At 37.3% G+C, this 21830-nt stretch overlaps 1 protein-coding gene across 1 annotated transcript in view; it reads right to left on the bottom strand.

Moving 5' to 3' along the window:
• LOC143446294 (uncharacterized) overlaps positions 1-21830 on the bottom strand; it is a 34195-nt gene that overhangs the window by 10523 nt on the left and 1842 nt on the right. Inside the window, exons 7-64 of the mRNA XM_076945878.1 lie at positions 21450-21552; positions 21273-21374; positions 21045-21186; positions 20683-20844; positions 20335-20592; positions 20113-20249; positions 19938-20041; positions 19627-19735; positions 19453-19558; positions 18981-19081; positions 18787-18918; positions 18530-18659; positions 18246-18440; positions 17846-18003; positions 17660-17735; positions 14967-15037; positions 14735-14870; positions 14540-14660; positions 14362-14466; positions 14151-14255; positions 13889-13997; positions 13522-13645; positions 13102-13237; positions 12808-12881; positions 12385-12588; positions 12170-12301; positions 11369-11535; positions 11056-11222; positions 10842-10988; positions 10578-10711; positions 10141-10339; positions 9821-9900; positions 9409-9545; positions 9061-9214; positions 8877-8991; positions 8272-8419; positions 7664-7724; positions 7405-7593; positions 7040-7228; positions 6444-6647; positions 6144-6317; positions 5791-6023; positions 5432-5562; positions 5112-5268; positions 4801-4901; positions 4407-4562; positions 4162-4256; positions 3890-3971; positions 3466-3578; positions 3058-3261; positions 2530-2733; positions 2125-2313; positions 1711-1908; positions 1248-1341; positions 762-910; positions 415-621; positions 259-337; positions 20-120 (exon numbers count right to left, since the gene is read on the bottom strand). Coding sequence (XP_076801993.1) covers positions 20-120; positions 259-337; positions 415-621; positions 762-910; positions 1248-1341; positions 1711-1908; positions 2125-2313; positions 2530-2733; positions 3058-3261; positions 3466-3578; positions 3890-3971; positions 4162-4256; positions 4407-4562; positions 4801-4901; positions 5112-5268; positions 5432-5562; positions 5791-6023; positions 6144-6317; positions 6444-6647; positions 7040-7228; positions 7405-7593; positions 7664-7724; positions 8272-8419; positions 8877-8991; positions 9061-9214; positions 9409-9545; positions 9821-9900; positions 10141-10339; positions 10578-10711; positions 10842-10988; positions 11056-11222; positions 11369-11535; positions 12170-12301; positions 12385-12588; positions 12808-12881; positions 13102-13237; positions 13522-13645; positions 13889-13997; positions 14151-14255; positions 14362-14466; positions 14540-14660; positions 14735-14870; positions 14967-15037; positions 17660-17735; positions 17846-18003; positions 18246-18440; positions 18530-18659; positions 18787-18918; positions 18981-19081; positions 19453-19558; positions 19627-19735; positions 19938-20041; positions 20113-20249; positions 20335-20592; positions 20683-20844; positions 21045-21186; positions 21273-21374; positions 21450-21552 — 8090 coding nt within the window. The remainder of the gene's footprint in view (positions 1-19; positions 121-258; positions 338-414; positions 622-761; positions 911-1247; positions 1342-1710; positions 1909-2124; positions 2314-2529; positions 2734-3057; positions 3262-3465; positions 3579-3889; positions 3972-4161; positions 4257-4406; positions 4563-4800; positions 4902-5111; positions 5269-5431; positions 5563-5790; positions 6024-6143; positions 6318-6443; positions 6648-7039; positions 7229-7404; positions 7594-7663; positions 7725-8271; positions 8420-8876; positions 8992-9060; positions 9215-9408; positions 9546-9820; positions 9901-10140; positions 10340-10577; positions 10712-10841; positions 10989-11055; positions 11223-11368; positions 11536-12169; positions 12302-12384; positions 12589-12807; positions 12882-13101; positions 13238-13521; positions 13646-13888; positions 13998-14150; positions 14256-14361; positions 14467-14539; positions 14661-14734; positions 14871-14966; positions 15038-17659; positions 17736-17845; positions 18004-18245; positions 18441-18529; positions 18660-18786; positions 18919-18980; positions 19082-19452; positions 19559-19626; positions 19736-19937; positions 20042-20112; positions 20250-20334; positions 20593-20682; positions 20845-21044; positions 21187-21272; positions 21375-21449; positions 21553-21830) is intronic.

Below are 21830 nucleotides of genomic sequence, written 5' to 3'. Positions count from 1 at the left end.
CTGTGAAGTTCATTATTACCTTGGCAGTGTATGGCTGGTGGTGAAGGAAGCCAATCTCCGGATGATGAACACGTGGATACCGATGGTGTTGATTCAATATACCCATCATCACAGAAATATCTGTAAAATATAAATAGACTTTTTGGATTATCTGGATAATTGTAAGCTGAGAGAACTCCACCTTGTAACGAAATATTATAGTAAATATTGCAGCACAAAACGTTTCTCAATTTCAAGACTTTTGCTGTAAAGTATTACCTTGTTGTATGGGCGTATGTTGTGCCACTGATAACAAAATATCCATGATCAATCGGCTCAGGGTTTTTGCACTCAACACCTATCAGATACGGAAAAATCTTTAGAAGCAGCTAAAAGTACAAAGTATAAGACACAACACATGCGTCAAGAACTTACGAAAGCAAAATAAGTATTCGATGTCTCTGTTCCACTTTCCACTCTTCAGGCAAGTCACTTCCATGTCAAACGTTTTGTTTTCAAACCAGAAGCCTTCATCACATTTATATGTGAAGGTTGAGTTGATGAAATAGGACTCGAAAGAAGTACCTTCGTTCTCTGACACGTAGCCATGGATTATAGCATTGGGCGGTGGGCAACTTGTCACTATAATAAGATTAGACAAGACTCAGTTTCTCAGCAGTAGCTGTTAGTCTAATTTTTATCATCTAGCATAAACTTTAAGACACTGTAAGCAAGAATGCAAGTTATCCAACATCAAACGTATTAAGTTGACAGATGCTCACAAGAACAATTGAGAAACTTTGTTTGAATGCTCCAGTTTCCATGACTGGTACATGAAGAAATGATGGAATATTGTTGAGGTGCGAACTCATAACCGTCATCGCACCTGAACTCAAACCTCACTCCTCGCGTGTAAAATAAACCACCGGTTCTTCAAACAAATTTTATTGTTTATGTTCAGGTGATATAAGTTTATATGTGATTTTAAGACAACGACCGATGTAATTAACTGAATGTGTAAGACAGAGTATTTGTGTTTAAGACAAATGTTAATTTTAGCCTCGGCTTGGTGATTGAACTATAACTTTTAGATTTATTTCATTTAAAGATAGTAATATGACAACAATATTTGAAAATCAATACAAAGATACAAAAAACCCTGACAATTAATTTTAAGGAGGATAGAAAGCACGACTTCAATAGATTTAGTCGCGCCTGGCTTATGTTTAGTTTCACAGAAGTCAAAATTAATTGAATGGGTAACTCACATAGGGTCAGATGACGTGACTTGACTTGAGATATGTGGCGGGAGAAGGCGTCGAACAGCGTGAACAATATTTGCTGGTTCATGACATTTCACATCTAAGAAATTCAAAAAAAAAACATTCAAAACATTAAATGTTCATTTTGTGAAGCTGCCAGTTGTTAAATATCTTTTTTGTTTAACAAATCCAGTTTTAACAACTTACTTCCAAAAATAAACCAATACAACAACTTGCTAACAATTTGTTGTATGTTTAGTGCAGATTACAAAATTGATATTAGCTTAAACAGAAATACATGGTAATCAACATCATATTAATGACTGTTTATCAATATGACCTCCAACGCGTAGTAACTCACCACCAGAGACATATATGTAGAATAACTTAGGCCGCAGATTATAATGTCATTATCATGACATAAAAAATTAGCGAACAATTGACACACAACACAATTAAACTTTCTTACCAATACAATGAATTTCTTCAGGAGGTGGTTCCCATAATCCTTCATCAGAGCATTGAAACGTAACGCTCTTCTGGTAGCTATGGCTGGTCCAATAACCATCCCTGCATTTTATTTGCACCAGGGCACCATACAACGTGCCACTCTTCACCACAGAGGACAGGGCATTGTAAAATGTGCCCGGATGGCCGCAGTTGACCACTGAATTAAATAAGTTCGAAATATCATAAACACAAATATAACTGGAATTGTATGCACACTGCACAGTGTGAAAAGTTACACCACTATAATATACACCTGGGTATAATGCAAACTTTCGATTGAGATGAAAAGTTTACAATAAACTGAAAATCATTTAAAATGAGCAGTGAGCAAAAAGATATGATAACGACAAAATAAACATCATATAACACAAACCTTTACACACGAATGATTGTGGATCAGGCTGCCATGTGCCATCAGCTTTACATTGAGAAAGACGAGAAGACATACCGGGTTGCATCCAGTAACCAGCGACACACATATACTGTGCGAAGGAGTTAAAGGAATTACTGGAATTCAAGCGGTGAGCAAACTTAACCTTTCCCGGTTCCCCACAAGACAAAGCTGGAACAGGAAATTTGTACAAAGTTAACTAAATTACTAACTCCTAAACCGACTAACTAATTTGATAACTAGACTATACAGTATGAAGTTATGTTGTGTCTATTTGAATGACATGCCAAATGCGTGATTTACAAAACGAATAAAATAAAGGCATAGCATAGAGCAATGGTACAACGCACTGGATAAAATAAATCAAACAATCGATGAAAATCTCACGATGACAAATAATGGTCGACAAATCCGGTTCCCACTTCTGCGTTTTCATGCATTGAATTTCTGTGTTATTGGTCAAAGATACAGCGCTACCCCCAATCCGGTAACCGGGTTCACACATAACTGTCAGCGTGGCTCCTAACGCGTGATCATAACCGATAATAAAGGAGTAACGTGGAAGTGGTTCTGGGTTCAGGCAAGTCATTTCTGGTATGATAATAAAGAAAAAATGATTAACATTTCTATGATGACAATGTTAACCATGATAACAATGAATAAAAATGATAGAATTTATGACTGTCAATCATTAGAAAATATATTGCATTCAAGAAGTCTGCAATATATTCGCGCAAACATAAAACATTACGTCATACATTGTATATACTATAATCTTACATTAGCAAAAACTTAGCTAACACATTGTCATTTCAAATCAAAGAAGTCTTGAACCTTTCACAATCACATTTGATTAACACCTAGCCAGTAAAAATATCCTCGAAATGTGAACTCATTCACATCACAGGATGTCACCTTTACAGTAGAGTGATGTCACAGGTGGATACCAGTTAGCGTCATCTCGACACGTTATCGATACCTTGACAAGATCTCGAGAAAACCATCGGCCGGTTACACATTTGTACATGACGACCGACCCAAAAGTGAAAGCATCGGTTGGTCTGGCAACGTCGTGTCGAAGTGTGTTTGGAACATCGCCAGGATCTTCACATTCAACAACTGCAAGACAACATTAAGAAAACTTTGAAGATATGAACTCAGTCAGTAAATATAGTTTGTAAATTTGTGATAATTTTTTACTTAACACTTTACAACACCGAAAAATGACATCGAAATTACACGAAAATGCGAAATTCAACACGATTTAATATATATAAAAATATAAAAAGGGCCTAATATATAAAAAAGGCAGAAGCCACTAACTTTTGCATTTAATGGTTCTTTCTGGGTCAGGAATCCATAGTCCAGTTTCCGAACAGTATGTGTCCTTCCATGTCACACCTCGTTCTATCCAGTGGCCATTGTCACACACATACCTGGGAGAATTTGCTTATGATCAATTACATGACTATTCCTGCCAGCTATTCTATCTTTAATGGTTTTGTATAATCTTGCTGGTGGGTGACAACCATTTTAATTTGATTAAGTTAATGAAATGAACTTGAAAACAAAATGAAAACTTTTGGAACAAAAGCAATGACAATTAGATCAGCATTGATAAAATTTGAAAACTTTTCACTTTGATGAATCGATTCAGGCTATTTCGAAAATATTCCAATGATGATATCATTACGTTATAAAAGTGTGACCACTTAAGCATAATGTCATCCGCCTAATTAAGCGTCACCTGGCTAACGAGTTGAACAGGAAAGGTTTCAAACTCGTCCAAGTTGAGTTTGCCAAATCTGGAGGGGCCGAGCATTTTAGAACTGGAATAAGATTTACAAGCGTTAATAAACTACAGAACATGAATTGAAAACATAAAGCTTAGGTAAACGACTAAAATTTCAAAAAGCTGACATAGGATGATCTTAATCATGGTATGAGGTGTCACCATGTTTGCAGAGAGACTTAAACAACAGCAAGGAAAAGATCAACACAAGCAGATGAGGCACTTACGATGACATTCTTTAACATCATGTGATGGGATCCACTTCTTCTGTGGTCCACACCTCACTATCATCGATGAGAGTCCTTCCTTGAATTGTGAGCCTCTGACGATGAACAAGAATAAACGGACAATGATCTCCATTGCAAGACATTTAACTGGTGCAGTTCATATTAAAAAGTGCGCTTACAAGAATTGCATTAATCCTGAAACATAGAGTCGCTACTCATTGAAGTCAAAAATTCACAAACGTTACCTTTGACAGGAGACAGTGAGTTTGCTGTTGTACAAATTATTTGCAACGTTGCCAGATGAGACGAAAGCTCCGGCTGGGAGTTGATAATGCGGACATCTTATCTTTTTACATGGAAGCTGGGTGGGATCTGGCACCCATGTACCCAAGTCAGAACATCTGAGAACAGATTTTTTAACTATGAAAGGGTTTATCACAATAAAATGTATGAGTTTGTGTGATTTTACGTATTAGATTTACAACATTATTTCAAATTACTCTCTACGTCCGCTTCATGGCAAGTGCAGATTTACAAATTAGAAGAGCAGCGTTAATCACCACTGCAACGCTGGTTCATGAGTGTCAAGCAATTAATCAACTGTATTTCAATACTACAGAGTCCACCTTGGGTACTCACCTTGAAACGTAAGTGTTTCTTTCCAGCAAATATTCATAGCCAGGATTGCAAATGTATTTGACAGAAGACCCATATCCAAATATAGCCTCATCGGTTTTGAGCTAAATCAAATAATTTCACCAAAAAGGGTAATTTTAAACACAGATATTTACATAAGAACCGAAGCTTGTTATTGCATTATTATTGATTCTATCTATAACATTCAAATACAACCTGTTCAAATCTCAACTAAGAATTATCTGAAGCCTATCCAGCCGCACATATGTAATATAGTTCCAGAAATGCAAAATCGATGAAACCATCAAACTTACTTTTGCATAGGCAACATGTGGGGGATCTGGACACACAATGGGCTCACATTTAATTAACGACGGGTCAGGGGACCAACCTCCCAACTTGAAGCAATGAGTACGTTGGGTGAAAAATCTTGGACGAAATCGACAAACATCAATCTCCAAATGCATGAGCCTGTGAACCACAAAATGCAGCAAAATATACTCGAGTTTAACTCAAGTGTGAAAGCTGTTCTCTTACTTGCAGTGATACAAAAGCCGAGGTTAAAGATTTGAAAATAGCAGAGAAAAGTTCAAATTTGGCTAATCATGGGCTTTGTATTTTAAAACGCTTTTACTTGTCTTTGCGAGCAACAAATTCTGTAGCTTCTGTGCTTGTCTTGGTCGTATGCACCACATTAGATTCCATGTGAATTGATATATAGAACTCTTGAGATGCGTTAAGTCCTAAAATCAAGTAGCTTTCTTCCTATAGGCACACAAACAACTTACATTAACTAAAATCAAGTAAAATTGAAGTTGTATTGCTTAATTTGATTAAATCGCAGCAAAGATACGTTGAAAGAAGTCTTAAGTTATATGACTTCAAAAACTTTGATAGTTTGCTATAGATTTAATGGTATTTGAATAATATAATAATAATAATAACATAATAACAATGATATGCTCACAGTAAGTCATACACTAATCAACGTACATGATCACCACAAAACCAGTTATGTCTGACGTCCGACCCATTACAGATTTGAAGAGTGAGAGGTTTAAAACTTGCTGATTCAGTGGGAATATCCTGAGCGGCGAGGCATCTTCCAGAAGCTGCTTCACGAAGCTGCATTGGATGTCTTGACTCCTCCACCTCAGCCCACCTAAATTGGAGAGCTTTGGCGCTGATGCAAGTGGATTTGCTGGCGTATATTAAACCATCCTCTCCTGTACGAACGAAAAAACGGCACGACTTCTCACACAATGCTATTTATCATTTAACTTTAGTAAGTAACTTGTAGTAAAATTGTAGTAACTTGTACTATCGTAAAAAATATAAAACAAAACCTTCATATAAACAGAGCTTGTAGTTCAAGCTGTGCAACGAGAATATGTACTGCAGGTAATATCCGGGGTTGCAGTGATAATTTATTTCATCGTCGTAGTCGTATTTCGCATTTGCTATCATCACCCTGGTGTCGTCAGTCATAGCAACATCAGGAGGTTGGTCACATATTATTTCTATAATCATTGAAAGATATATATATATAATGTAGGTGTTTAACTACTGCAACTGCGCTTGTGCATAACAAAACAATACTTTTATCAACTATGTTATGATCGTGTAAATTTCTGACTGGTACTTGCCCACACATATGTAGTCATTTGCATCAGGCTCCCAATTTCCGTCATCGCCGCAATACAACGTGACACTGTGCGTCATATTTTCAGGTTTCTGGTTATTCCTCGCTTTGAATTCATAACCCTCAGCGCAAGACATTACTGTTGTTTTTTTGTCGATGTGATCCCACACTGCGTGGGTTTGATCGGGGGGCGGAACACAAACAACCTCTGGTCGAAAAAAAAACAACAAAAAAATTTCACCAAACGTTTAAATCAGGGCTTCCCAAACTTTTTTGCTCGCGACCCCTTTCAAACTTCCGAAGTTTTCCGCGACCCTTCACGTTTAAATTAATAAGCAGTGCAGTGCATTGATAAGTAGTATATGCAGTACTTCGTGTAAAATTGGTATACGCTCTGCGACCCCTGAAGTTCGTTACACGACCCCTTGCGGGGTCGCGACCCCCAGTTTGGGAAGCCCTGGTTTAAATGATAGAAATTTACTTTATTATGTTTAATATGAAACAAAAAGAAATCTTTTCTTCCTTATTGTCGATGTAGCTCTACACAGTCAACATAAAAATTATTTCATGTAGTAGAAAAATATCACAATTAGCCAGTACCCCAACATTTCAAATAAAAGGGAGATGGTTTCCATTGGCCATCACCGTTGCAAGTGACATCCTTCTGCAATTCACCAGGAGCGAACCAATAGCCCAAATCACAAGTGTACGATGCATTGTAAGTGTACAGTAACGTGTAAACATCGAGTGTTGAATGTTCTATTTTGGGAGGAAGATCGCACTGAACGGCTTAAAAAAAAATTTTGTATATTCATCTTCTATGTAAACAATCAATAGAAGAAATTACATCGAACATGCCCAATTGTTAATTAATCTATATTCTATACCAAAAGCATGGATTGGCCAATGGCGGTATCATATGGACACGTTTTGCCTTATTTAGAAGAGAACTCCTAAAAACTTACGGCTGCAGGTTTTACTTGAAGGGGGCGGAAACCACAACCCGTGTTCCTTGCATTGAACTTTCAAGACAAATAAGTCCTTGGTGAACCAGTAGCCATGACCACATCGATACTCTGTTACGTTTAAGTAGTCCAAACCATTCACAGTTTGACTTGCGTATAAGATGTCTGGCGGCTGGGCGCAGTCGAGCACTGTGAATATTTCAAAAATATTACCGACATTCTGTTTGAATAAAACGCTTTGCAAGAATCATCAACTCACATTTGCACATCAGCGATTCTGGATCAGGTATCCACAAGAGATCAGGGCTGCAGATTATTGTCTGTGAAAATGCAAAGAAATACAGTAAAAGAAACCTATCCTAGAAATTCAGTAGGCAAGTGGTCAGAGAGCCGAGACCCAGTGTTACGAGCTGTTCGATACGGTTGTCAATCAACTGAGTGACAGTTCGTTTGAGTGACACATTGGTAAGTACTGTTCAAACTACAGTAATGGGTTAGGGTTAATTATGTCACTCGAATGAATATAATTTATGTCATAATTATGTCACTCAAATGAACTGTCACTCAGCTGATTTACATCTGTTCGATACACAGCGTGGCTGCTATCAAAAAGTCCCGTGCAAGTCATTAACAACATTTAAACCTGTTCAATGGTCAAGGTGATCAGAGAACAGATAAAATATGGAGCAATATTGGATTAAAATTAAAAAATTTCTATTCGAACATACGCCCAAACAAACTGGGACTCAACCTGAGAAAAACCATTGTCAAGTTTAAGTTGGGCAAAAACTTTAGCTCAACAATACAGGGTTAGGATAACACACCAATGCATTTGAAGCTTACCCGCTTCAATTACTATGAAACTACCTGGATGAAGACTCCCCGTTCAAACCAATATCCGGGATCGCATTTATAAGCCGAAGTGCCCAGATAAGAGTAAGAAGTAAGAATATTCTCCCTTATTGTAGCCCTGTAAATGTCTGGTGGATCAGCACAATGCCATCTTGACTCTTTCCTTGAAATCACAGACAAGTTATTTTTACATCTTATGATAGACACAAAGTATAAAAAATAAGATATAATGTGCTTCATCCACGATGGCAATGCATAATAACCGGGACCGGATTTAGACCATGAGAGACCCTAGGGCCCTAGGCTATTCCATTTGTGAGGCCCCTTATTTTATTTTTGAAGTCAGATTCGACTGTGCGTGCAAAGCAACCAATGCTCCTTAAAAAAAAAAAAAAAAAAAAAAAAAATTTGGGATGTCTTTGGTACAAAATGGTATACCAAAGGTGTCAAAATGCCCAAAAGACGAACCCCTGCCCTAAAAATAAGACGTAAGGTTCTCTAAAGCAATTAAAGGCTTCAATCCCAAACTTCGAAATTGAATTTCGAGGCCCTAGGCTTCAGCCTGCGTAGCCTATTGGTAAATCCGGCACTGACAATAACGCATGCAAAGTGTCACTAACTTGCAAATGAATTTGGCGGTTTTGTCAGAATCCCTCTCCTGGACTCCTTCCCGGGAGGAATTATGAAGCCAGATTGCAACAGCCCAAGGTATGTCAATCAAACTTCGTGAGGTGCCTTGACATAGACATCATCAAAGTGTTTCGACTAAAGTTTTTAACTTTAAGTGACAAATCCAGCCGTTACCTTTGTAGCACCAAGCATCTGCCTTGGTAGGGGTGGGGGTGCATTGTTTCACCCCGCCACTTGGCGCACTTTTATGACAGAGAGAATCTTTGGTTTTCGAGACAGAGAATGCGACATTGCCGTCACCCCATGCACACGAGCAAGAAGAAATATCCTTAAGTTTTACGCAAGATGATTGGGTCAAATTGAATATCAAAATGTTTAAAAAGAAAAAAAGTTGAAAGAATCTTGCTTGTAAGAGTGAGCTCAAAACAGACAGGCTAGGGAAACTGATTTAGCACCAAACTTGCATTTTGATACAACCAAACTGATTGCGCTCGATTAAAACCTTGGCCTCAACTCACGTACATCGCTCTGAACTTTATCTGCAAGTTGATCTTCTGTGGCTAACTCAGCTCCATGCTCTCTGCATTTATCTTGAGCTTCTGCAAATGTGTAACTGTTTCCAGCAGCAACTGTCCCCTCCCAAAGCAGAAACGCATTTCCTGTGTTTGTTTTGTTTGACAGTTGAAACTGATATATAAATTGCCTTAGAATGATATCGACAAACAGCTCTTAATGCTTCCACGTACGCACTTTGCTGAGAACTTTGTGCTGTGAAACTTTGACTATACTTTTAAGGTCACAAGCTGCTAAAACAAATGCAAAGTGGCTAATTATTATTTACTGCAGTAAAAATGATTGCAAAGATGCAATTTCTGTCTTCAAACTGAAAGTTACCATAAGCCAGGATATATTTCCACAACGAGGGTGAACTAACCTGTCATCATTATGCTGTGGTGACAGACGTCAAAGTCGGTTGTGTTCAAGACCCAGCGTGAGTAATTCCCAGCATAAAATCTACAACAATGCACACAAAATGAGGCTATGTATATAAACTTACACATTGCGCGTGAAGTATTAGAGTTTTAGTCTTTGTCAGCTTTTTACTAATATAATATTGTATTTTACTTGTGAATATATGCATAGCGTTAGTTACAACTAAAGGAAGCCTTTTACAGAAGTAGATATCGTGTATTATGATGACAAGAAATACTACAAACTAATGAATATTGACAACACTTATTCAACATAACTAACCCTCCAGCCATCTGGACTTTATCCCACGGTTGTGTGACATCGTCTACAAAGTAACTATTTTCATTGAACAGTAGCTTCAGTGATGATCCACTGCCATGCCGTCTGCAGCCGACAAACTGGAGATTGTTCCCGATGTCACAAGTTTCTACTTTGGCGGATTCTTTGATGTCGTCTCTAGCGTATCCATTCACTGAAAAACCTGAAAATAATCGGACAAATTTCAAAATTCCAAGGTCCATTGGTGCAGTGGTTCTCAATCTTTTTCATGACTCGTACTCCTAGAAAGATTTCTCTGTGTTATCACACTCCTTCCTGTCTAAAATGCAGCTTTCGACTAACAAAAAATAACTAGTTTGTGATCCCAATAATTGCCTTTCCCTAAGTACTGCCCTCCTGGTTGAGGAACCCCCACATTAGTGAAAACGTAAACGTGGAACCTGTTAGACACATCTTGTTGGGGACGTTGTAAAGGTGATAAGGTGAAATCCACATCCAAAGCATCTTCTCTTTGGGGTAATCGTAGCAACCTCGAGTGGCGACAAACAGTTCTTTTGCGTCAACATACATACATCTGAGGTGGGAATGAGAATTTTTTTGAATGATTTTGATGCAATTGAGCAGGTTATTATAACGTTGATGACTGAAAACCATTCACTGGTAATTATAGTTTTTACTGAGTTTATTACACTGCTACTTATTACCTCAAGTTGTACGCAAGAATGTCGTCAAACTCAGTGGTGTATCTGTTGTGCATGTAATGCATCACGTAGAACATGGTATAGAGAAAGGGCAAATAGTTTGCGCCTTTCTTATCTTCTACTTCAAACTTGTTCAATGCGTTTATTGACCTAAATGATCAAATTTAATCGTATTTATTTTTGTCATCAAGTAAGCGATGCCGATAAACGTCCTCACCTCCAATCTCTCCACATTGGGTCAGTGGGTGGCGGGCTTTTGGGGTAATGTTTGACCCCGACCCAGTAAAGGGTGTCGTCACCATGTACGGCGCTGCCTTCATCGAATAACATGTCTTTAAGAAAATCAAATTCAATCTTGTCATCGATGTCGGCCAATGTCCCACCCTTTTAAAACAAACAAAAACGTTTAAAGTGTTTTCAAACTAAAATTTAAATAAGAACATTATCTCTTATTATTATGTCACAAAAACAGTTGAAGTTTATTAAATTGAATCAACAGAAATTGATAAAGCAACTCAAACTCAACGCACGTTAGCTTTACAAGCGGCAAGGGCGTCGTTAAAATTAAGTCTCGTTTCATTTATCTTGTGACAAAATGATCGAAATTGCTTCCATCCAGGATCGCACGCGGGAGTGCAATTCCTCTGCTGGTTCTCCAAATCTTCCCATTCGCCATGGTTATTGCAACGAAAACTGACTGAGACATAACAACACAAAGGATTGAATTTGAATTCAATTTTCTAACATTTTATCGGGGAAGATGATATATTAAACTCGTCATTCAGTTATGAATAATTAGTAAGTTAGTGCTTTAATTAAAGTACTTACTTGTGCATTAGAACATGCCTATAATGATACCTCAAAAGAATTTGGAAAAAAAAATTATTAACTATCTCTACCAACAAATCTAGCAAAAATGCAAATTTCTGCTGAATGCTAAGTTGCCAGACGGCAACTGTGTAAGGATAAAAGTCTTCAAGCAAAATAAAAATCGCTACAGAACTTTCGCATGACTTAAAAAACACATTGATTATGTCACAACCGCAACTAACATCATCAGAGGTCAAAATAAATACCCCTGTGTACACAAACGCCATCATAACCACAAGAAAATAACTTAGCAGGACAAAAAATGGCGCTGAAACTACCAAACTGTTCCTGTATAGCATGTCGATGCGCACTTAAAAGCATGAAAAATATAGGGCTTATGTCAGGAACAAAGAAGTTGTGCCAATGTTTCTATTATACGCAAGTTCTACTGTGTAAGTGTATTATTAATTACTTAATCAGTAAAAGGAGATCCCACACACTCAAATGCAGCCATGGCTTACTTGTTAGCTTGCCAGCACCAGCAAGTAAGCCCTCATTGCACATAAAAGAACTTGTCTCCCCATACATAGCTGTTTTCCGAGCTAAAGGGGTTGTTTCCGGGATCAAGATTGAGAGAGGGTAACAAGTTATAGCTGAAAAAACATTCAAATATGTAAGCACGCACATATTGTTTTGTGAGCTTTAAGCCGTATTCTTACTGGAACTGACAAAGCACCTTTGCAATGAATCGGCTCGGGCTGCCAATCTCCTTGAACGCAAGTTGTTGTATCTCTGTACTGCTCCTTTGCATACCAATATCCGCGATGGCATTGTGTGATTACTACACTATCTACTTCCACGCCATAAACAGTCGCTGAAAATTTATGCTGGACGGTTTCGGCGTGGTACAAATCGTGAGGTATGTTGGCACAGGTTAGATCTGACGGCAACAACAAGCAAACATAAGACACTGAACTATGTAACAAGTGATGATTTATTTGATGAAAACTTGTTGCAAGTTTTATTGAAGGGTAATAATACGGTAATAACAATAAAACCATGAAAATTAGTAGCTAACCTACTGATAACTAATCAATCAACGCTCGTTAAGAATCAGTGTAAATGACAAAAGTGGAAAACGTTAGATAAAACAACTCACGACACTGTGGTATAGGGCAAGGCACTATCCGAGCTATTGCAACAGCAGTGTAACACCATGGACCCAACGGTGAGCTGAAATATGGACAAAAATTATTGTTTACTCCAGAAAATGTTTAGGATATTTTGTACAAATCAGGTAAAAAAACACAAATTTATTCAATTAAATACAAGTCAAAACTTAAAAATTTTTAAGGCTATGAGGCTGACAACACAGAATGTCGTAAACAAAATTGAGTGAAATTATTAATAATAATTTGTCAGAAAGTATGTTCTAAAATCAGAAGTTATATACTTGTTGGGATTACGACAGTAATTATGTTCAGGATTGTATTCATCTATGTGATCTGACCAGGGTACGCAGAGACCGGAAGGGGTATTGTTCCAGGCTCCTATATAGTCCAAGCCAATACCACGATAACACTCTGGTTCTAAGATTTCGGCACAGAAATAAGAAAAGATGTGGATGAATGATTACACATAGCATAAAATAATGTGTCTATGTATATGATGTATCTATGTATATGTCTCTATATATGTATATTTTGCCCACTCCGAGCCTATACTATACCAAAATGTGCATAAAATCTTTCTATTGCCTTCAACAACGAGCTGATATCATCATATTTTTACATCATGTCCAATGAGATTAAAAAGAGACATAATTATTGAACATGTGGCCTCTGTTTGCTTAAACAATAAAAGATTGTTCCACCTGCTTGACAAACAAATGACATTTTCTCATGACCTGGAACAGCATACCATTTCCCGTCTTTATCTATCGCTACCTTTGACGATGGGCATGATATCAGCAGACAGTATTCTCTTATTTTATTGTTCTGAAACAAAAATTTTTAGCTTATTATTTTTTTTTTTTGTAAAACAGATCTTAGAAACATGATATGCGTTCTCCAGTTGAGTAAAAACTAAATTTAAGATATTAAAATCAACAAAAAATAGAAAATGTTCAGTGTTCGTTGAACAACAATTAACTTTTATCATGACTAAGTTACAGCACACAAATATATGACACCAAATATTCGCATCACTGCATCACGCATCGCAGAAAATATAAAACTCACATCATTTGCGTAACACCAAGGATCATCGGAAATATTTCCGGGATTTCGACAAAAATTTTCCTGCAACTCTGGAAACGTTTCCTTATCTTCCTCTGACCATGGTAAGCAGCTGCAATAAAATATTCAACAAATAAACATGATTTCAATCAACGCAATCTTATCTATCCAAGAATCATCAATTATATTTCTATCTCTTTTTATTTACACTAAATATTTATACATTCAGCAATCGAATGCTTTATTTATCTTTTGATATGATCACCTTTTTCCGGTAATGGTTGTGGACACGTTACCTAGATAAAACTTAAAAGTTCCATTCGCAATGATGCAATCTGTCATTGTGCTTAATGAGGCAAGTTGGGAATATCTGGAAAGGGGGATAAAATTTCTCAATAAAAATTTTGATGAATGTAAAAAAAATAGCAGCGTTTTAGTCGAAAGTTCTTTTTATTCTTAGAAATAATAATTATTACTTGTTAAATGCGACCCATTCATGAGTGGTGTCATCCTTAATTTTAACAACTTTAGCCGGTCCATCAACAATTAGAACATATTTCGTGTCAGCGAGCAAATGGAAGCTAGAAGATCAAAAAAGTATTCAACACCAAATAGAATTAAAACAACAGCCTTTCTATGACTTTCTATATTCACCTAAAAAATGGAAACTTATTTTGTGATCCAAGTACATTAGTTGGGCGAGGAAAGAGAGTCCAGTGTTGATTGGAATCCCATATATTGCATAACTTTGACAATACGGCCGACCCATACCTCACTGCGGCAAACAAATTATGCATAAATGCCAAGCCATTGACATCTTCTATTACATTTATGTTGATGACACTATACCAAGGTTAATTGAAAGGCATCGCCGTGTAGCATAATGCATGATCATTGATGGACTTTCAGTGAATCTCCAAATCTCGAATTTGTCACTCCCCATCGGTGCACACTCTTTGGTAAATACATTACCAGTGTCATCTGTCTTTATACAAAATAATGAAAAATATAAATGACTACAGTTACTAGCCTTGGATTTAAAGCTGATATTACATAGCTCTGAAATGTTATTAGTTATTACCTGCAAGCATTGATCATTTAAGGCATTTCGAATTGCAAATTTGCTGCCAATAGCAATATTGCCTCGTGGAACTGCAATGTACAATGCAAATTTTTACACAATAAGTAGTGTAGCTTTCATTAAAACAAAATTAGTTTGAAAATAAATTTTCAAACCACCATGTAACAAAAATTTAGTTGTGACGATTTTTTAATATTTTCTGAAACATATTACTGAGTAAAACATATTTCTGGCAATTTTTTGTCTCAAATGTTGTATAAAAATGTTATTTTAAGCTTTTTAAACTTTCAGCACCCTGTTTTTTCTAACTCTGATTGTAAATTTGTTATAACATTGGTGCAGTGTGACGTCACAATGGCCCAACATTTTAACTTCATAATTGTAGCCTGTATCGTAACAATGATCATTCTTGGCATAGTCTCAGTGAGCCAGTATACCAAGGTTGCCACATTGACTATTTTATTGTTACTGGTATCTTATCAGGTTAATTACAGGTAGCGTGATTCTCGATAAATTGAGGGATGTCATCATCACGTAAATGTAAGCTGTCTGCTGATAGTTTTTGCTATGTCTGTGGTCTATACATTAGTTTAAAGCAAGTGAAATACAGAATAAAGGTAGAAGCAAAATTTTCTTACGCTTATGAACTTTAATTTGGCATGAAAATTGGTGACCAAGATAAACACTGGGCACCTCATGTGATCTGCGGAACATGCCGATCAAATTTGGATGGCTGGCTTAGAGGAGACCGGCATTCGATGCCATTTGCTATTCCGAGAATCTGGAGAGAACCCCAAAATCATACAGATGACTGCTATTTCTGTATGGTTGACATTTCAAGGTTTAGAAGAACTAAAAACCGACGTGACATTGTATATCCTTCTATACCGTCTTCTATTGCACCTGTTCCGCATAGCAGTGAGTTGCAACTGCCCAAACCACCGAGCAAAAAAGCTCCAGAAGATTTAGCAGGGTCTGAAGATATTGAAAAAGAATCCGATGATGAATTCAACATATCTCATACAGACATGATTTCAGAACCACACTTCCCAAGCCAACAAGAATTAAATGATTTAGTTAGAGACATGGGGTTCACTAAGTCAAATGCCGAACTTCTGACTTCAAGGTTGAAACAATGGAACTTATTAGATTCGTCATGTCGATGTTCTTTGTCGAGAAAAAGGCATGAAAGATTTTCAAGGTATTTTTCTGTGGCAGGCTCTCTTTGCTTCTGTAGTAATGTTAATAACCTTTTTGAAGAAATAGGAATAGCTCGATCATGACCCAAAGGAGTGGCGCCTATTTATAGACAGTTCTACCCGAAGTTTGAAATGTGTCCTCCTTAACAATGGAAACCAGTATCCATCTATACCCGTTGACCATTCTGTCCAAATGAGAGAAGATTACAAAAATGTAAAGTTTCTTCTTGAAAGTATTAACCATGCTAGATACAACTCTGTGGAGGTTCGACTTATGCTCCAGTGTAAAGAACTTGAAAATAAAATGACTACGAGAGAAGCAGAAGCATGGAATGCATTTCGAGAAGTAGTTAATTTTTTTCTCGGTAGTAAACGAAGCGATGACTATAAAGTTTTGGTGAACAATCTGATGAAGGAATACGAAAAATTGGGATGTCGTATGTCCTTGAAAATGCATTACCTGCACTCTCACCTTGATTTTTTTAGTCCAAATATGGGTGTGTAAGCGAAGAACATGGTGAAAGGTTTCACCAGGACATTTCTGATATGGAAAGAAGATACCAAGGAAGGTGGAGTCGCAACATGATGGGGGTTTATTTGTGGTCATAATACGAGAAGATTTCTCAGTTCATAGACGCAAATCATGCAAAGAAAACCACTTCTGAAGTTTTTTGGAATGTTTGCAATATGGATCCTTACATAATGCATTACTAGGCTATATTATGGACAATACTTCTATGTGTTAGCGCAGGGGTGGGCAAACTACGGCCCGCGGGCCGCATGCGGCCCGCGGGTCCATTATCTGCGGCCCGCCGGCACTTGCAGAAACTCCTACTCATCACTTACTGTTTTAATTAAACAGGTTACATGACAAAATATTATTCCCTTTACGAGTGTGTTTTTCTCTTCACTTTCAGTGCGTAAACACACACACGTCAGTCGCGCATGTATTGCAACATACACTTCTCACGCATTGCTTGATTCAATTGTTTGATCATAAAATACAATTACGGTAGCGGCTACCGTAGGCCTAACGTAACCGTAAAACTGTGAACAGTTGCACAAGTCTCATTAAATTTTGTGATGATGATTGCATAGATTTAAACGTAACTGAGTGTGGAATACAAAAATTGTGTTTAATATGAATATGCGTTTATTTACACACCGGGTAAATTTTCCTACTTTGTAATGAGAATGTGCGGCCCGCCGGCTGCAACATTTTTTCAAATGTGGCCCTCAGTACAAAAAGTTTGCCCACCCCTGTGTTAGCGTGTTTGTGAGTCTTATACAAAATAATGCTTATTAATACTGAAAAATTTTGGGTAAAATCAGAAAAAGCAATGTTTCTTGAAAATTTAGGACACTTCAGGGAAAATATTTGCATTTTTGTGATTAGTTCCGAGTAGCAAAACACAATACATAAACATTTTTAGGCAACTAAAAATTTCGCAAAATTTTGTTACATGGTGTTCTAACGATTGGAATGCATCATACCTTGTATATTACAGATAGTTCTGTTCTTTGTTTCCCAAATGGTCCACTTTCGGGTGTCAGTTGAATGATGGTCCACCTAAAATGTTTCAAAATGTTAATTTCATACATAGCCAGAATAAACAGTTGCAATTTAGTATAAAACATCAAAGGAATAAAGTTGGATGAATAAAATAAAAGTCAACTTACTATAATACTACCATTTTTGATTGTTAGATAAAGAGCTTCGTTGGACTGTAACATTATTTCTAGGTCATTGTTGCACTTCCACTGAACAGACGTTTTGTGACACGGGACTAAATTAATTTTCGAACCAGCTTTGAGTTTATCAGGAGCCAGGCAAAGAGCTAAAAATATTTCTCTGTTTAGACTCCAAAAGTAATCAGAAGAAGCAATTAATAGTTCAAATAAGAAAAGATTTAAATCATTGATTGTGCAAGGTCCACACCTCAAGAGCTCAGCTAACTCTAAGTTGGATATTTTCTCCAAATTCAAGTTCAACTCAAGTTGAGTTCAACCAATATTTTATCAAATCAAAGACAAACTTATTCACATTTTTAACAATCTGTCAGTTTTCGATCGAACTTACATGCATGCAAGTTCATAAACTTCATCTGCGTGGACATGAACTTCATCCATCTCATAGCAGGTAGAAACTCACAGTCTTTGAGGGTTATGGTGCCACTGTAAGAAAGCTCAAATGCAGCGTCTTCCTTTGGATTATCTGTGCTGTTTACTGTTATACATTTTTTATCATTGATGCTATACAGGTAGAAAGCATCATCTGAAACACAGTATTTGAACAAGTTGACTTTTTCGGTCGTTATAATGTTTGAGTCGATATTACAAACGATAAAGAATATATGTGACAACCTGCAAACAGGCTTCTCAAAACGGCGACATTAACAAAATGTCCGGATGCCCGAGATATTGTCCAAGCACTTGCTTCATAGCTACTCACGGACAAAGTAGTTTGGTCGACTGAAAGATCTAGGTTCAGCTCCTAAAGGTCAAACCAATAAAATCAAATTTTAGAGAAGTTGCATGTGATGGAAATTTAACAAAACAACACTACGTAGGGTTAACTTTAACGTTAGTATATGCCAGGTTCCACAGGAATTCTCACGCACTGTGTCATATGAAGAATGACTTAACACTAATCTCCGTCCAACTGGTTTCCACTTTTGTGTGAGCTTAAGTGCATCACATTCCTCAAGAGTGACTCGAGCACCTGGTTCAAGCGTGGCAGCTTCCATACAAAACTAAATGTTAAAGTTTTTTATTAGCAGATATGGCAAAATTAACCGTAATCGCCTCGCCCTACTTCATATTGTAGATTCATTATTTTGGTCCTTGTTTGATCCCAGACAAACTTTGACGACTTTGCCACACCGGCCCAACTCGTTACCGACCGAGGTCCACAAGCTAAGTGCAAACAAGTTACAAAACTATGAGAGTACAATGAGAAATAAACAAACATTCACGATGAACCGCAAAATTAAGAAAATAGATATTATGGTTGCATAAAGATTAAGTCTTATTGTCAGGTAAAACAGCCATTTTGCAACCAATTCACCTTGAAAAATATCGCAAAATCAACAAAAATATTGACTGAAAAAAAAATGTAAACTAGATGTCAGCAAAATACTTCTAGTCAACTACCAACTGACACATTGTAATAAAAACATAAAAATCTTATAAATATGACATGTAAACTAATATTTATTAAGGGAGAACGAGAGATATGATATAAATCGGGTGACTGGCTGTTCAAAATAAAGTGGTTTTACATAAACCTCGTCGTAGCAGAGAATTAGGACCAGCAGCGATAGCATAACCATACTGTTCACCAGCCTCTGATTTGCATGGGTTGGCAAGCCGAAATTCAGATGATTCCGAAAGCTGGTAAAAAATCAAGGGGTTCAGAATTCCACTGTACAAGCTCAAAAACATTCCATAAATATGTCAACCTTATGACTGGTGTCAGTTGCCAGACACTGGGGGATTTCACAAAATTCTTTTTCAACTTGGTCATTCGTGGTGTAACACCAAGGTCCCTGGGGGTCTAAGTTAGGGTTCCTGGAAAATGGTCAATGTTTTAGTGCTGTCTAAAAATATGGACAAACTTCCAAAACACATGTTGGTCAACAACAAACCAAAACAATTCAATGATCACATAAATGCATTTAAAAATAGGTCTATGAGATTAGACAAGAGCGTTATGATTTAACAAATACAACATAAAACAGAAATGAATCACGAAAACAAGCTTTAAACTAACCTGCAGTAATTGTGACTATTATCGCCTTTCGGTTGAAAGTTAACTGTATGAGGATCAGAAGAATCCCAAGCCTGGCAAGCGTAACCTGAAGAAGTCTCGGAGACCTAGGCAAACACAGACGAGATAGGAATTGAACTGTGCGAATGGTATTGCTCCTCGTTTCATTAAAACTTACCGTTCCTGTGTAGTCATAGCCAGGTCCTAATACGCAATCAGTGTTCCAGGGCTTAAAATGTCCGACGGGAGTGTCATCTAAGTCAAAGCGCAATTGATGCCCTTCAATTGGGGCTGTAAAAAAGTTTTCTTCGATACCTATACAGTGAGGTGCCCGTTGAATTCTCAGAAGCAAATTAACAGTCGTAATAAATTGCACTGAACTAGAAATTCTTAGTCCCACCGATGTAAATCTTTTCGGTGACCGTTAAATCCTCAAGCATTTCCACGATTTTAGTTTGAGCAGATTCCTCCTTCATGGAGCCCAAAAACGATCGCTGTCTCCTGCAGTGCTTTCCAGCCTCAGTGTAATTTAAGTGCGGCGTGGGAAAAATTTTATAGCATGAAGGGTCGAGATATTCTGTAGTTCTCAAACGATGAGCATTTTCCAAAGTCGACCAAGACGGTCCGCATCTGCTATTGGCTGATCCTGTTCCGGTAACTAGAAGAAGGAATATTTAATCAAACATTTTGTACCATTGACAACTGTTGCACAAGAATTCGAAGTGGGCATAAGCTGTGAAAGTCTTACTTATGCACGCAATGTGTCCATTGCAAGGAGAAGACTCCTCACTACTTCCAGAACATGGGGATACACCTGCTCGACCATTTATACAATGACGAGTATGACTTTTACGGCCACCAACACAAGTTGTTGAACAACTACTCCACGTTGACCAGTCGGACCAGTAGACTACATAGTGAAGAAAGAATTCGTTGAACAGCTTTGCACAGGGCACATTAATATACTAATAATTGTTAAAGGAAGTGGACATTTGTTTGGCACAATGCAAGTAATTTACCACGCAATGGTTCAAATGATAATGACAAGATAATGCATAATTTCGAAATATACAGGTAAAACACAATTTTTTCATCATAGGCTATTATCACCTTGCAGTGGCCCGCATATTGTTATAGGTGGCTCTATTGGACCACGCTGCCATAAGTTAATGTATTGTGAGTCGTTTGATGAAAGAACTGGTGGCCAACCGTGATAATCCTCACCAAGGCTGATGTAACGCTTGCTGTAATTCTACATTACAGAGAAATATTTTCCACGTTGCTGATCATGTCATATTGAGCATAAATCGCTTTTGTTTTACATTTATCTAAAATCACCTGAGTCAATTTTTTTAGCCTGACCAGCAAAAATTCGGTGTTTCGATCGTCGCAAACCCACTTTTGGTTCAACTGAGAATTCTCACAAGGCTCAGAGGTGAGCTATTTCAGAAGCAATAAAAGAGAACAGTTGACAAGGTAGGTATCTCACTGACTTACATATATCGAGGATATTACCGTGGGGTTCGAAGACGCTGCAGGGTTCTTTGCTTCAAGGCACCTGCCTGTGCCTAAGTTTATTAAATGAAAGGAACGCCACCAACGCCAAAGAAAATACGGCCTGTATAAAATCACCTCGGTCAACTTCGACTATTTCCAGTAATTAAATTTTAAACTTCACAACGAATAATTATCTCAAAGTTAAATATACGTTCAATCCATCAAACCCAATACTGCGTTAGGTTGTTGTATAACACATCAATATCACATGTATATATATGAAATTTCTTTCAGGGTAATACACCATGTTATCAAATATAACATAAAATTACTTGATCAATACAAAATTTATATACTTTTCGTTACTGCAGTTTAGTAACGGCTACAGAAACACAACTG

This window comes from Clavelina lepadiformis, chromosome 2 (genome assembly GCF_947623445.1).
Source record: "Clavelina lepadiformis chromosome 2, kaClaLepa1.1, whole genome shotgun sequence".
Classification (NCBI taxonomy): Eukaryota; Metazoa; Chordata; class Ascidiacea; order Aplousobranchia; family Clavelinidae; genus Clavelina; species Clavelina lepadiformis.
Note: the sequence above shows the minus strand (reverse complement) of the source record. Positions and strands in the feature narration are given on the sequence as shown.